The 16686-nt window shown below is 43.4% G+C and overlaps 1 protein-coding gene across 1 annotated transcript in view; it reads right to left on the bottom strand.

Moving 5' to 3' along the window:
* The window catches only part of traf4a (tnf receptor-associated factor 4a), a 35841-nt gene extending 20700 nt beyond the window's left edge, over positions 1-15141 (bottom strand). The window contains exon 1 of the mRNA XM_085430478.1: positions 14563-15141. Coding sequence (XP_085286604.1) covers positions 14563-14705 — 143 coding nt within the window. The 5' untranslated portion in view covers positions 14706-15141. The remainder of the gene's footprint in view (positions 1-14562) is intronic.
* Between the last annotated feature and the right edge of the window lie 1545 nt (positions 15142-16686).

Here is a 16686-nt window from a genome sequence, read left to right on the forward strand (position 1 = left end):
CTCAGTTTAAAGACTGGAAACAGGGAATCAGTCAGCCTGGCTCTTTAAAAGGTCTCTGTATCATTGTGGGTGGATTTTTCTTACTCTAGGACAGAGCTAGGCCAGCTCCATGGTCTCCTGGTGCAGCTTCATAGAACACATTAGTAGGCTGAAAACAGGAGGGGGGGCTCAGCTAGTCTGGCACAGTCCAAAATCTGCTTACTAACACCTCTAAAGCTCACTAACTAACCACTTTATATCTTGTTTGTTTAATCCGCACAAAACCCTTCGCACAGAGCCAGGCTGTGCCCACTTCCACTATATTGAGCTGCTAGCTGCACATTCATATTCAGCAGAAATAGCATCCACACTCTTCTTCCTTTGCAAACCATTTCACATCTTCTCATAAACGTCTCTCTGAGCTGGGACACTGCCGCAGGTCAGCGTATCTGACAGATGGTTGACAGCGAGGTGAGGAGGTTAATGCCCAGTAAATCCAGAGATAAGCATATTCTGCATCATAACGCATTTTACTTTGAACACACTTTCTCTGATTAGTTTGGACACTGGATGGGAAAAATCAGTCCTTCACACAAATACTGGATTAACTCAAGATTTAAATGCAAGGACAGTTCAGCGAGTAAGACGAGCTGCGATCGGTCACGATGGAGCATCTCTGCTTCGCACACAGGAATAAAAAAAACATCAAAACACAAAACTACATTTCCACACAGAGGTGTAGGCTTCTATATTCTATTAGGCTAAACGCATGTGGTCAAAATGCCTTTAAAAAAAACAAACAAACAAGACCATTTTATCTTCTCTGGAAGAATGACGAGGAATATGCCAGTGATTTGTTAACTGGTCCTAGCAGAGCATTTTTCCTGCGTAATGACCTCGTTTTGCTCTCTGTGGGGTTTGTTTTATGACTTTAAGAACCGCCAAGATCTGTTTCGCCCAGACGCCAAGAGGGACATTTCAACTTTAAAGAGAATTTAGGACAGACCTGGCCACCAGAGGCACGGCATCAATCAAAAGCCACTTAGAGCTAAAATTTCACCATTTAGTACCTATAGGCGCATGAGCTCATGGCAGAAGAGTAGGAGAGGAGGAACTGCTGCTGCTGCTTTGCATGCTCTCAGCATAAATCACATTTTATAGCAATTCGTAAGGAGAGTGCTTCGGTTTGCTCGTTTATTATGGAGTCGACTTTCAATGCCAAGGCCCTCACCAGACAAAGAAGACTGTTGTTTTTACAGCAAGCAAATGAGCCGTATACCCTGAAGGAGAGAGCCTCAGAGAAACACAGAGCTCATCACTCATCAGTTAACACTATTATTTACTGCAGACTGACTGACAATCGCTTTGGAAATATGTAGAGCAAAGAAAACAAGCTCAGATTTTTTTTAAAAAGTGAACAAATTCAGACCACAGACACATCTCAATCAAGTTCAGGAGCAAATGATCGGTCTGCAGATTATGCCAAAGAACTTCTCCATCACAACTCCACTGAGAGACTGCAGCAGGTGGGCAATGCAGATAGCCCCTCCCACTTGTAATAGCTTATGGATCGTAGCAGATCTTTTCACTGATGTGCACCTGTTAACCTTGGAAAAGCAGGTGGAAAACATCCATTATACCTTATTCTTAAAAACATCAAAAATGTGAAAGTAAATGTAATGAAAAAAAAATGTTAAAATGAGTCAAAACATGAAAACAATCTCCTTCCACTGTAATTCATATTTGGCAGTATGGCTCTGCTTTGAAAGAAGCAATGACAAGAGCATTGTTACAGGTGGAGGAAGCCTAGAACAGTGGGCTAAAGGATATCGGCTGATCCATCAGCTGATGTGAGTTAGTACTGAGATTGGTTAGTCTGCTGAGATAGTGGCTCGGAGGCCTGAACTATACGAGGCATCTAAATGTCACAGGTACAAAAAATAGGTACGAATCATAAATGCCATATTTGACATATTTTCTGGTAGAAAAGCACCCCCAGCTGCTGATCCTGGATAGCATTAGTTAGCATTTTAGGAAAAAAAAAAAAAAAAAAAAAGAGTCTGACTTGTGCACAGAGAATAAATAAGTACTGTTGTTTCCTCTCATCGGGTCAGTATAATGAGCAGCAACTTCCATTAATCAAACTAGATACACCAGAAAAAGAAGCCCTGCCTTCAATAAACAGCTGTCTGCTCTTCCCAGGCCTTCAAAGATAAGTACTCCACACACACTCCCTCACAGCTGGTCTGCTATGTGTGAGAGAGATAGGAAGAGATAGCAGGTGTGGGTAAACCATTATCAGCTTTGCTGTGTGAAGAAGTTATTTTGGTCCGACCCCACAGGAACAACACAGAGGAAGAAATGTGAATTGGCCTGAGGTGGACGAGTCTAATCCGAGATAAAGAGGTTTTTATGTCTGGACCCAATGAATTTCCACAGAATTTAGTTTTTAGACTGCAACTTTGCCACAGTGTGTCTGAGGTCACAGTGAACTGAAGACTGGAGCGAGGATAACGACTTGGATTTCCTCTTGTCAGAGTCTGCGATCTGCGTCGTTGTGATTCACTGTTATCGCAGCAGCAGAGCGCGGGAGGCACAGCCGCGAGTCTGATGTGTCATGAGTCACTTGTGTTCCTCTCAGGCAGAAAAACTGAAAACTTTTGCCTCTCAGCGCCGTCTTAACTCTCCTCCTCAATCCTGCTCACCTTAATGCCTCGCTGTACTGTCAGATATCGAAGAAATCAGCGTTACGTAACGCGAACGTCTGCTTCCGGCTCGTTTGAATTTCCACTGAACAGCGAGCGGAAAAGCTCCTTTTTCCTGATGTGTCAGTAAGCTGATTCGGGCCTGAGAGGTGTGCACATCACCGGCAGGCAGTGACAATTTTAGGTCCTGTGCTTTTGTGTCCATGGTAACTGGAAGTAGGTGTGTGTGCGTGTATGGTTGACAGTGAGCACACACACACACACACACACACACACACACACACACACACACGTGCACTAATTCACAAAAAACACACACAATCCCTTCTCGCTGCCCTTATTATCAGCTACTGGAATCACACCTCAGACGGGCTGTGGCTCTGGCTTCTCCTTATCAGGCTCAGTCCCTACCAACCAACACAGAGAGCCCCCTCCCCACACCCCCTCCCACGTGCCTGATCTGTGAGGCACCTCAAAGCTGGGCCTCCTGCAGTTGTCCACTTCTCTGCCTGCTCTGTGGACGCGGTCTCTTTGTTCGGCGAGGCGAGGCGCTGACGTCAAATCGCCTCCTTTGTTTCAAAAACGCCTCAGTTTGAATTGTTCCTCGAGCACCGATTCTTCAACCTGCCCCTGTTGCTGGGAGCAACAATGAGATAAATGACAAGATTTTTCAATCAGCGCATAAAAGAAGAGGGGGAGGAAAAATAGAGGAATTAGCAACAAATACAGATGTCATCCATTACTCATAATAAAATCTTGTTTTTTCAGCTGGAATATAAGCTGCACTGCTTGAGCTGCAGTATTAATTGGGGCGTCTGTATGGCACTTTCTGAAGCAAGACATTAAATAAGTAGCCTTGTTACTCCAGGGCTTCTCGATTGTCAACAGTGAAATTAGTATCATTTGTTTGTCTGCTGCTTGTTGGAAACTAATAACTAATAATATTCTAAACCCACAATCAGCTGATCTGGTCTTCTTTCTATAGTCTCTGAGCTGAGGAGGTGAAGTAAACAAACGCTCTTTCATTCTGAACAGGGTGACTGACCCATCTGGAGGTGCACCTGATCGCTTCCTGCGCCACCCCATCGGGGGTTCAAAGTTGGCCCGTTCAGAAGGAGGAAGGAGGAGGCCAGGCACAATAACGCTGCGTTGACGCATCAGTAAATGAGTTGTGAGAAAGATCCTGAGGCAAAAACACAAGGGAGTCATTGAGCTGTTCGGTTAAAGGGCCACCGCAGAAAAATAGATGAGAGGAAGATGTAGAGCCTTGGCAGGAAGGAAGCCCTCATCACTGAAAAAAAGAGGGCAGGCGGAAAGGCTCAGGGCCAATGGACAGTGACCTTAACATTGACGGAAGGCCCTGTGAATAAATGACTATAATTCAGAGTGTGTTCACTTCAAGCGAGGGGCTTAACTGCTCTGCAGACACCTGTTCGGCTCGACAGAGGAGCCTTTCACTGAGGACAGGTGCCTCGGCAGCGAGCCGCCAACTTCCCGATCCCAGCTGCTCTGCTTTCAGACCTCGAACAGAGATTCCTCACATGCCTTCCTGTCAGCCCCGAAAGCCTAAAGACTACTCCCTGATGCAAACAAGAGGCATTGAGTCGACAAAACAAGAGCATGTGGTTTAAGGCGCATAAGCTGCACGCAAAAAGCTGCATTAGTGCACATTTCTCACTCCGGGACAGATCAGAATCAGAAAACTTTATTAATCCCGAAGGAAATTAGGGATTAGATTACAGATGTTTTGTCTAAAAGTATGTGCAAGTTTCACTTCCTTCATGAATAACGAGACATCACCTTCAATATAAAGAAGTCTGACGAAGATTCAAGTAAAATAAACTCACAAAGCTGCTGCATCATCAAAATTACTTCTCAGAAATCTTTCCACAGTCATATCTCCTCAGTATTAGTCCAAGGTGACGTCTTCATCACTCTAACCAGTTCGAATTCTATCTGCTGGCAGATTACTTCACCGATTATTTGATGAAATTTTGGTGAGAACAGTCCAAACAGCCCACTGCTGACTGTTAAATATAAAAAACTAAATACCAGAGCCAGAAAACCTCACAGTTCAGCTGCTGAAACTAGAAAAATGTTCAGTATTTTTGCCTGAAAATGACTCGTTAATCAGCCCTAATTTGAGGTTTGATGGCGTCTGTTTGCACTCTCCAGATGCGATTTCAGCCTTACAGCTTCAAATGAGAAAGCGCCCTGCTGGAATAATCTGTGTGAGAGTCGAAACACGTGTGTCGGTGCGCTGGGTCCGTCAGCTCGGTGACCTGTGCACAAGACAAACACGCTGAATGAGCGGCGAGTCGATTAGTGCGAGAGGGGAGCAGATGGAGCCGGGCTGAACACTCAAACCTTAAAGTATCTGCCGCTGAACCCTAAAATCAGCAGCGGGAACAGGCAGAGAGCATGTATGTGGTTTCATATACACATATTATTATCTGAGCCGCTTCACATAGTATACATACTCGGGCACATGTAAGCACTAGTCACGCTTTTCAGATCTGGGCCAGTTGGCTGTGGTCCAGCATCAGGGCTGGGCTGAGCAGCTCGGTCCCAGCATGCTCGCTGTGCGAGGAGCAAGGTGCTTCAATGCATAGCAGGAATGTTTTCAGCCTTTGTTCGGGCGCAAAGGGCTGCGGGATTCATTTTAAAGGAGCTCTTATAGGCAAGGGCAAGTCGAGGCATGTCTATAACGGCCTCTTATTGGGCCTCACGAACACTCAGGAATATATTCACAGGCATATTCGCATGGTTACATGCAAACCAGGCGTCTACTGGGAAACATTACATCCCATTTACACAGGCTGCCGCCTCTGTGGGTTAAGGTAAAAGCAAGCCAGTGGTTTTTCCTGTTTGTTTGCCTTGTTTATCATGTTTTGGGTGAATAAATAAATAACTCAACTCTTTACCCTTTAAAAGCCAGCTAGGACTAACCCTTGAAGCTCTCTTCTGAGCTGAACAGTTTCTGTCATATTTCAGGCCTACATATAGACCAGATGACTCTGTGTGCGTCACAAGTTAGTGAGGGTGGTCTCTGCTTGGATAACCCTGAAAAACTATTGTTAATAAATCTTTATCGACATATACCGAGGTTTCAAAACTCATCACTAAGGGTACAGGGAACGTCGTCGAATGTCGTCTTCGGAAAATCAGTCAATTATATGGGAATTGAACAAATTTCTTTGTTATCTTCCGAAACATTTCTTCAGTTCTTTGCAGTTTTGTTGAGACGGCCTCGTTTGACCTGCTGTGACCGTTAACTTACAGTTGCTAATTTTCACTAAGCTTCACACCAACCTAGTATTGTTATTAATAAGTCATTTAGTTGAATTAGTATCTCCCTAAGCCTGTTAAATTACTTTAAACTACCGCCACATAACTGTCAGTTACAGCCACAATGTAAAAAATGTTTTCTAAAGAGCAACTAATCCGTTAATTATCACCTTTAGCCCTAATTTTACCTACAAATAATCGTCCTGTTCGCCCACCTTACCTGTTTTTAACAATACTTACACAGTCAGTGATTACAGTCTCATGACAGCCGATAAAAAACAACCACAACTGCGCAACAAAACCTATATTGTAACCAACTACCTCTTCATTGTAAGTACTATGAACCAAATCTGCACTTGTAATAAGCCGCAATTTGCTTTTATCTCAACAAACCTGTATTTCATTTTTAGGCTGTTATACCGGCACTTCATCGGGTAACATGAATCCATGATTTGAAGTCATTCAAGTGGATGGAAGTTGACTTACTTTCCCTAAACCACAAATTAACCTTCATCTAAACATTCTGACACAAACCACAAACAGCAGTGGAAACACAGTGTGTGGGGTCAGGTAGTCTGGCTTTATGGAGAAGTCTGTGAAAGCCTCCGAAGTCATTCAGGATGTGTTCCTGTCTGAGCTCGCATAATCGGTTCCAGGGGCCTTTCAGAAGAGAAGAATTATTATTATTAAAAAAACAAATAAAAAACACATCCAGATGACAACCTGAATGCGAAACATCTCCATCAGAAAATCCACCCAAGAGCCCAAAGTGGCTCCGAGTTTCATCCGAACTCGAGCGCACGCTCTCGTTTCTTTACATCCGTCAAAATATGAATCTCATAATGACATCTTTTCTCTACTGGAGGGCCTCTGCAGCTGTGTGAACTGGCCGGGGCGCTTTCTCTCAGCAATGTCATCATCACAGCTGCATCTCTAAAGCCTCTCTCCGCTTCCTCCCAGGAGACAAGCGTCTTATCCTGAAACAGCCTCGGCTCACATCTATCCGTCAGTCTCAGGAGTGAACGACTTCTATAAACGTATTTTTGTTCTCCCTGCTGCACTTTTTTATTTCCATTCTACTTTTCGTGGGGGGGGGGGAAGAAGTGGGTTTGCATGGTATGTAAGCAAAGTCACGTGAAGCCGTTGTGGTCGCAGCCCAAAAACAACAAATTTAATCTGACTGTGTAATAATTCTGTCTGTTTGCTGTTTATAACAAGCAACATTAAAGTTGGCTGCAGATCATTTCATCCTCTCCTGTCTAAACATGGATAATTATGGGCTATTAGATGTCAACATCCATTTCCTTACACCCATGAGACATGGCAATTTGAGGTTGTTTTCTTTTATTTTTCGGGATTATATTCTCAGACTTAGATCTTCAGCTTATGTGCAGCTAAACTGAAATAACACTGGTTGCAACAGAAATGGGTGCTTGGTTCGTACAGACGCAATTATGAATCAAGAACATGCGTGAAGCCACCGGGTGGCTGCACCTGTAGTTCAAAAAGCACAAAATGAACCAAACTACACTGGTTGAGGATCTCCACTTTCATGTTGCGCTGCAGCTGAACTCGATTGCTCGGGCTGTAAACTTGGTTCACGTTAAACTTTAAACATCAGTGACTTTCCATGCAATCATTAATTTCAAAGTCCAGCCGTGTGGTGAGCTCAGGGACTTTCAGTGACTAACTTCCTTGTCAGTAATTGCTGCTAGAATTAGAAAGGTGTGGGTGTCACACCTTCACAGCAGCTGGTGACTGCTGCTCGACTCTGCAGGTACATTTAGGTGGCATTCAGAGCACCAACTGCTCTTTTCCCAGACAAAAGCTGCAGTGTCCCGCACCATGTTTTATCTCTGCACGCCTCTTTATCCTCCGACTCCTTCTATGCATTGATGTGTTAAAGTTTATGGGACCCTTTCCAGCTCCATCACCCCGAGTGCAACAGCTGACAGCGGCTTGATTGCACAGCTCTGATAGGCCTTCACAGACCCCAAAGTGTAGAGCGGAGGCCTCGCCTGAACACAGCATCTCTCTGTACGCTGCTTGCTGATCACTGTTGAGTCTCCGGATCTGGACCCAGGAAGTCTGTGCAGTGTTGGGACACCTGCGGGGGGACTGTGAATGTCTCTGTGACAGGACCGCAGGATGGAAATGGCAGCGAACACGCAGTCATTCACCAGTCATCCATGGCTCTGCTCCCATTCAGACACAGACACCCACTGAGGCACAAAGACCCAGCTGCCTCAAGTGGCAGACTTACACACAACATTGAGCACTAATACAACACAGCTCCATTAAGCCCTTTAAGAAACGTCCTGTCACTGCAGCCAGAGTGCCCCTCTATACATCCCTTTGGACAGAAGGGAATTCATCACAAAGTTAAAAGGGGGACACATTTAGATCATCATGTGCCAAACAGGCCAAACGCTCTGAGCTCAGATCACACCTGTTTAGTGTTTTGGTTAAATCCGAACTAGTTTAAAATTGCACAATCCATCTGAATGGTGCCTCCAAGCTTAATAATGCTGGCATTGTGATTCTGACAGCTGTGCATTACAAAGACAGACGTCAAACTCAAACAAGTGGAGCTTTTACACACCTGAGTCACATGCAAACTTTGTTTTTCTGCTCTGTTCCTACAGTCTGTTCAGTCTCTGATGATAAAACCTGCGTGTGTTACACTCAGAATGTGGATGCAAAACCAACGAGGGACTCGATAAAGAATCAGACCTGTGAGGTGTATTTTAATCAATATCAATCCCTAGTCTTAGAATCACATCCTAACAAACCAGCTTCAGTAAAAGAGCAAATACAGTCTTTATAGAAACTTTATAAACCACTGATTAAACAGCTTTGAATGAGGAAATTTCATCAGCACAGAAATTGTTTACTTTTTGGGAAATTAGCTTTCACACTGAAAACCGAATGAGAATATCCGAGACTCACATCCACACCTATGGCCCATTAAGCTAACGAGCATGTCTTTGGGCTGTGGCAGGAAACCGGAGCACCTTCAGGAAACGTATTCTGGACAAGCTCCACACAGAAAGATCCCAGGAACTCAGAACCTCTCAGCTATGAAGTGACAGTGAGGCAACCACTGTACCACAGTGCCGCCCACGACTTAAAGAATTCACCACACCCGACAAAGAAGTCATCTGGCAAATAACTCACTTCCATATAGAAGGCTTGGCCTACTTTTTTCACATAAAGACAAAGGAAAGTAATTTTATTATAGATTTATGTTTTGAAAATAAAGGGTTTGGCTTTTTAACAAAGTAATAAAAGAGTTGTTGACTGTAGTGTTAGAGCAGTTCATTAATTTATTGAAAAAGTAGCCAATCAGACAATCATTATAGCAACAATTTAGCCGTTTCATTAATAATTTAAATAGTTTATTAAGCAAAAATGCTCACGCTAAGCTTTTAATAAGTCCACTTGGCTTCTTGGAAACACTTCCAATCGGGTAACTTATCAGTTTTTTACTACCACACTGCTCACATATTAGATTAGACAGATGCTAGAGGAAGGAGAGTGAGGTACAAGGTGTTCTGTGGCTGTGCATCAGGACATCCACAGTGTAAAAAACGTGGGAGAGCACAGCTGAAAAAGCGAGTATCACCTACATCAGTGAGGAGTGGGGAAAAATGCTGTGCTACACACAGAGGACATGTCAAAGTTAAAACGAATCAAGGTCTGCTGCGAAAAACACTGGCCTGGCTTTCGGACAGTGAATAATCGAGCCGTGAAAAATTCTCACATTAGCCCACTTTGGAGCCAATCGTGACTCCGGGTAAGTCAGCAGTTGTGCTGTACGAATGCGCGGAGGGCCTGTAGGAAGAGATGCTCCCGAGCTGAACAAACCAATTACACCCCTGTCAAGGCCGTGGCGCTGCACTGCATCATCCCCACAGAGGCCCCACAGTTACACTGTGAGGCTTTACTCTGGCTCAGGAGTCCCGGCACTGCCGAGCCGTGAGGCCTGGCATGTGTGGCTCGATCATAAGCCCAACTATTAAGTGTTTATTGTCCTTTATTAGAGCCTCAGTGTGGCTAAAACAAAGTCTGCCCTGGTCAGTAGACACCAAGCAACTGAGGCATGTGACTTCTATTTGATTGCAGAGTGTGTTAAAGCTGCAGGGCAGGGCTGCTTTTACCCCATGACTCTCCCTTTAGAAGAGTGTGTGTTGGGGGGGGCGAACCTCCAAGACTGCTGCTGCTGCACATTCCTCCCAAAGCGGAAACACAGGCCATTAGCATCACATGCTAACAGAGGCTGCTCAGACACAGTAGAGCCACAACGCTTCATGTGTTTCCTTGAGTGCCTCTCAGGGACGTTTCACTCCACTGTGACATTCTTTGAAGTGGAAATACAGGATTAGCCTCCTCGTGGTTCTATGAACAAAATAAATGGTTTAAAAGGTGATAGAAAACTCTATCTGAACACACATGGCTTATGTCTGCCTGGAGGTATAATACAAAATATTTATATAACATATTAGCACTGTTGCCTCATAATAAGAATGTCCTAGGTACAAATCCTGCCCCGAGTGAAGGAGTCTCCCTGTGCCTGCGTTGGCTCTCTCCAGGTATTCCGGTTTGCTCCCACACTCCAAAGACAGGCTAATTGCTGATGCTCAATTAGCTCTAGGCGTGAATGTGAGCATGAACGGACCTGCGCAGGGTGTACTCCACATCTCACCCTGTGACAGCTGGGATAGGCTCCAGCCTAGGATGTCCTCACATCGGCGCTTATTACAGCTTGCACCTGACAAGTACTGTCACATTAGGACTAAAAGTGAAACCAGAACTCGGAGGAGACATGGAGCATGACTAACAGAAGAAGGCATCGCATCGTGGTGCAGATCGGGATCAATTTCCTTAAAATTACAAAGATGGTGCACTAACCCTGGTAGTTGTTGCTCTCTGCATGTCCTCATGCCATTACTGTCATTTGTGATCATCTCCGTTCTTCTCATGAGGAATTTGGTTATTAAGCACGTATCACTCACCACATAGCGTGTTATAACCCAGTTATATTGCGCCATATAAATTTCTAAATAAATCTGAGGGATTATTTCGTGAGAAAGGATGATTAACGCTCCAGCAATGCCATGCATTTGCTTACTTGTGGCCTATTGTGACAGAGCAGTGGGTCTCCGGAGATGATGACAGAGCCGTCCATGTGAAAGCGGGCATACTGGCCAAGCAAGCCTGGACTGGATGTGACATAGCCCTCAATAACTTCAGAGACAGGATCAGCTGAGTTGCACAATGGGCAATGCATTAGCTAACTACTGACTGTCAGCCTCAATAAACTTGAACCGTGCTCACAAAAGGCGCACACGCTCGACGGCCTCGACTGGCACACTTCGTTAATTAAAGAGGTGAGAACGAAGCCTGTCGGCTGTTTCATGACGGCGGAAGAGCTGCTAAAACACTATTTGCTGTTCACGTAGATGTTTATTTACGCTTTAATCTACCTGGGAAGTGGAGCAGGAAATCTCCTTTGAAGCACGATCAGAGTTCCCACTGTGAAACAGTGTGACCTTGTACGTCATTGTGATTCTATTATTATAAATCTGAATGTGGAAACAGTTTATTTAGACATCTTAGTGCCACTATCACACATCTCTCTTCATGAAAAGCTCAGAAAATAGCTGTTTTAAGTGGCTCGTAACAAATTTGGAGACATCAGGAGAAGTTTATATACATTATTCTGCAGTTTTTAGGCCATTAATAAAGAGATTTAATTATCTGGTGTAAGATCATATTTGTTAATAAGTTGGAAATAGAGTTTTAACCTTGTATACAATGGGTGCTAAAAAAGTCTAACACCTAAGTTTACTGATCAGAGGTGTAAATACTTTTAAGTATTGAATGATAAACAGATCAATGGCCAACAGATGACCTGTGAACATTAGTAAATATTGATAAAACGACCACCCACATTTTAGCTCCTTTACTCAGGATGTGTTGTTAAAGAGGAGATGCACTTCCAGTAAGGCTCACTTGATGTAGGTCATGTAAACTGTACAGGGAGGAATCATATTATGTGACATCTCTACCACGCAGGGGCACAATGTTACTCAATTTAAAACTTTAACAAGTTGAGAAACTTTAGTTAAATTCAGTCAGTCTGTGGGAGTTAAAGAAAAAAAAAAAAGAGCGTAAACTGGAGGACGAACATGGAGGCGGACGGGATGAGGCAGACAAAGCGTCGGGACAAACTCATTGATCAGCAGCAACACTGTTCCTCCCGCGCTCCCTTTGTTCAGCACTCTTTCTGCTTTTCAACCAGATGCAATCTGCTGCTGTTTAGTAATCCAGAGGAGGCTTCCCGATGACTCAAAACACTGCAAACCAGCAGCTCACGACAAACTAGCTAATATATTCATAGCGTCAATCCACCTCTGTGCTGTCACTGTGTTCTGACACAGGAAGCCTGACTGAATGATCACCAAATAAGACATCAGTCTTTCCTGAAAGCAACTGGAACTTACAGAGAAGTTATCCCAGTTTCCCTCGGGGTGTCTTCGTGTTTCATCAAGTAAAACCGAAGACTGGTCTCAGCTAAATAGCTGATTTTATAACTGATGTTAAACTGCAGATCAGCTTGACAGGAAAAATGACAAACCAAGAAACCGCAGCATTTTTATGACTCATAAAACTACATTTGAACAATTATAATGTGACGTTTAACTATAGCAAAGCATCAGACACTGGAGACAGTCGTCTTTAGGGTCTCAAACAAAAGCAACTTTGTGTTTTGTCTTTCTCGATTTATCTTTCCATTTAATCACTGCAGCTCAGATTTGAAACATCACAGCAGCTGTCACCCATATCCCATCCAGACTCCATAACATAAAAACAATAGAATAGTCTGAACAAAGAGACCAGATCTACTTTTATTCAAATCTGATGTGTGAATTTAGTTTTCAGCCTACACATGAAACAACTAATGATCATATTTCCAATAATTCAAATATTTAGCACAAAACACTACAAATGTTCTTCAGTCCCATTTCATTCACTTGAATCTATTACGCCAGCAAATTCTCAAATTGAGGAGGAATCAAGTTCTGACGGCACTTTTGCTCAAAAAAAGAAAAGAACAATGTGGTAATCAGACAGCTTTTCCAAAACAGTGTGAGTCACATTTAGACCGCACTGTACAGATTTTAAAAAAAAAAAAAAAAAAAAAAAAAAAGGGAAATAAAAGCCAAACTTATGAATGACAACTCCCACAATCAAGTCTTTAGACCTTCTAGTGTGGAGGGCAACGCAACTGTAATACACAGATCAGATCTTTTATTTAATCGGCTACTCTCTGTTCAAAAAAGCAAACAAACAAAAAGTTCTCAGTGTCTCATAGTCCACAACCAACAGGGAAACAACACAAATCGAGTTAAGGTAAAATGAGATAACACAAAGAAAAGCAGGAAATTTTAAACCATTTAAAAACAGATATTTTGGTCAAAAATTAGATTTTTCCCTATCATCATCATCAACTACAAATTTTACTTATCAGTGCACCAAAATATTTCAAGGTTAATTTTAACCTTTAAAATAATTTTTTCAGTTTATAAAAAAAATAATTAAGTATTAACTAAATTTGTTAACTGTTTGTTTCCTGTTTTAAATCTTTGTGATGTGGCTTTTAGGGCCAATAGTGCTTTTCTGCACACATTTTAATGCAACTAAACATCACATAAACACAAATCAGAAGTCGACAATCTGAACTCATCTACTACTTTACATGGTGACACTGCAGCCAATCAGGCTGGAGAAGAAGCTCCTGATGCAGGTGTGTGTGATCTGCAGGTAAGCTGTTGGGGGATTCTGTGTATTGCTTGAGAGTCCTGTAGGTGTAGTGGGATAATTAGCAACAGGGCCATCTTTGAAAGGAACAAAACAAAGACTCTGTTTGTAGGGATCTTAACACTGAGTCCAGTGTTGAACAGATTAAAAGGTGAGGAGGTCTGCCATCCTGCTGACCTCTGAGCAAAAGGTCCCTCAGTGGCCCCCAGATGCCCCCGACCAATGAACCACTGTCTAATCCTGGACTCCGGAACATACTCAAAAAACACACATACACAACCCACGCAGACTCATCCACCCCAGCCCAGAAACACAGACAGGATGGGGAGGCAGGGGCCCTCTGCAGGCCACAATCACCACAGCATGAAAAATTAATGTAAAAGGGGGGGAAACCCCCAAACTTTAACATAAAGATTACACTCGGAGAAAAAAAAATCTGCACATTTATGAGTCTAAGCGATAATTAACAATGATGAAATATTATTCCAGGCTAAAGCTGCACATGCAGAGAGAGAAAAAACACACCTGACATCAAGAGAAGGAGGGTTAAAGCCAGGCATTGTTTACCAGGCCTCATATTGTGTTATTGCTCTGGGCAGCAGCTACACAATAGACCAACATTAATGCAGACCCAGGCAAGACGGAAGAAAGGTGAGCAGGGCACACCTTTGCTTTTATTTACTGCTGCTCGACCGAAACTACGCCAGTAATTTCCGGTGTCGCCTGCAAAGAGGTGGATCCCTGTGCACACAAACACACAGCATACCTCAGAAATTCTTGCAGGCAGGTGTCACAGAAGCGGTGTCCACAGGTGGACACTTGGACGGGCTCCCGCATCGCTTTGCTGCAGAGCGGACACTGGAAGCGTCTCTTTGGCTTCTCCAGGAACTTGTAATCAAACCCGGGCATGGCTGCAGGTTCTGTCGCTTTTGTCGGGCCTTCGGCTGCAGGTTAAAGGTACAAATGTCCTCTCGATCCCCCCGCAAACGGGGCTGTCTAGCTGCGCTGCCGTGAAGCCGATGAGGGGTTCATATCACGTCCCTTCCGCCGCCGACGGATCGGGCTCTGCAAATTCGTCCTCCCGCAGTGCTCAGCTGTCTGACGGCAACAAAGGCTGGACGGTCCGAGACAGGCTGGAGAAACGGTTCTCCCTCCGCAGTGTTTATGTTGGCCGGCAGAGCTGCTACAGCTGTGCGGATGACTCCTCTGGTGATGCAGAATTGACACACTGAGAGCAAAGCAAGAGCCCTCCGTCTGTTTAGGTGCACCGAGTCCCGCCTCCTCCTCCTCCTCCTCCAGGCAGGAGGAGTCAAGGAGCTGAAACGCTCTGTTCACACCATTTTATCTCTGTGATCCCCTCTTTATGAGGCTTTAATCGAGCCTTTGTCCGGCTACAGTGGGCTCTCATCGTTCTTTCATTTCACATTTGATAATTATCAATGTTTATTTATCAGCTTAGACGCCATCAGGGGTCCACATAAAGTGTCGGAGAGTGATAATAAATAAATAATTAAATAAATAAATAAAAAACTAAACATACATAGTGCCAGCTGGTGAAGTCACACGTGAGAGAGGTTTCGCAGTAAAGATGTAAATTAAATAAAGAAAAACTGAATCCAACTCAGACACCTACAGCACAGTCAGAGGGGAGAGGCGCCCCCTGGCGATGGAGCAGCACACCAGTCTGGTATTATTTCGTTTCAAGCTTAAATGTTTCATATAAATGCTTCATTAAAAATAACCCCTGACGTCTGCTGTTATACTCATTAAAAAAAATAAACATCCGGATGTCATTTCGTTCACGGGGTCAATAAAGCGCACAGCTTCACATCTGGATCGGTTTTCACCTGCTGTATTGCCACTGGATTACATCACCATTACATCATCACACAGGACAACAAAGGCAGCTGAGCCATGTCCCCAGAAAAGGTGAAATAACTCGGTGTGTTTATAGTATTAAACTACATATTAATGACAGCGTAAAGAGGAGGGTAGAGGAGGTTAATGTTTCATTTTTTGAAAGTCTGTCTTTTTAAATGTTCTCTATTGGAATAAAAGCCACAATACAAGAAAATGTCACTGTGAGTCAAATTTAATGTGAATGTAAATATAAAAAATACATGCATATTTAAAAAAGCAGCAGTGGAAATGAGCATTTTGAGGTGCTTGTACTTGAAACTGTTTTCTGTGATTATTTTGGTTTGTTTATATGGATATATATATAAATATGCATTAAAATCTTTATCAGAGGTGAGTCTTGGCCCACACTTAGAAGTGACTACCTGCTTGAAGTGGAACTAACAGTTAGTCACAATAGATCAAGGAATTTTTGGAACGATATTTCAGCGCTGTGAGACATCTTGTGTCATCAGAAATACCTATCGAAGTGAAATCAGACATCACCTTGATGTTTACGAGAAAATATCACAAACTAATCCAGATGCAGATTAGTAAGTAAAATTGATTTATATAGCGCTTTCTAAGAAAAGGAGTCACAAAGTGCTTACAGAGTTAACAGGAGAAAAACAAACAAAAAGAAGAGCAAAATGCACACAACAGAAAAACAACCAAATCTCTGTCTGAGAAGTTTAAAGCTTTCTAAAGAATGCCACAGATTCAAGCGTGTGAAGAAAGAGTGGTAAGCTGTTCCACAGTTTTGGTTTTAAGAGACAGTACCCATTTAGATTTTACACAGGTACAGAGAACCACAAGAAGACCTCTATCAGCCAGCCTAAGGATTTGAGTAGACAGGCGATGTAAGTGAGGGCCTCACCTCATAAAGCCATGAAAGTAAGAACCAAGATTTCAAGATGATACCTAAACGTGACTGGATGCCAGTGCAGATGCTGTAATGATGGGGTGATATGAGAGAATTTGAGAGCGAGTTACA

Source organism: Copadichromis virginalis, linkage group LG14, assembly GCF_057382275.1.
Source record: "Copadichromis virginalis isolate Kocher_CV1m ecotype Utaka linkage group LG14, C_Virginalis_male_GT1.1, whole genome shotgun sequence".
NCBI classification, from domain to species: domain Eukaryota; kingdom Metazoa; phylum Chordata; class Actinopteri; order Cichliformes; family Cichlidae; genus Copadichromis; species Copadichromis virginalis.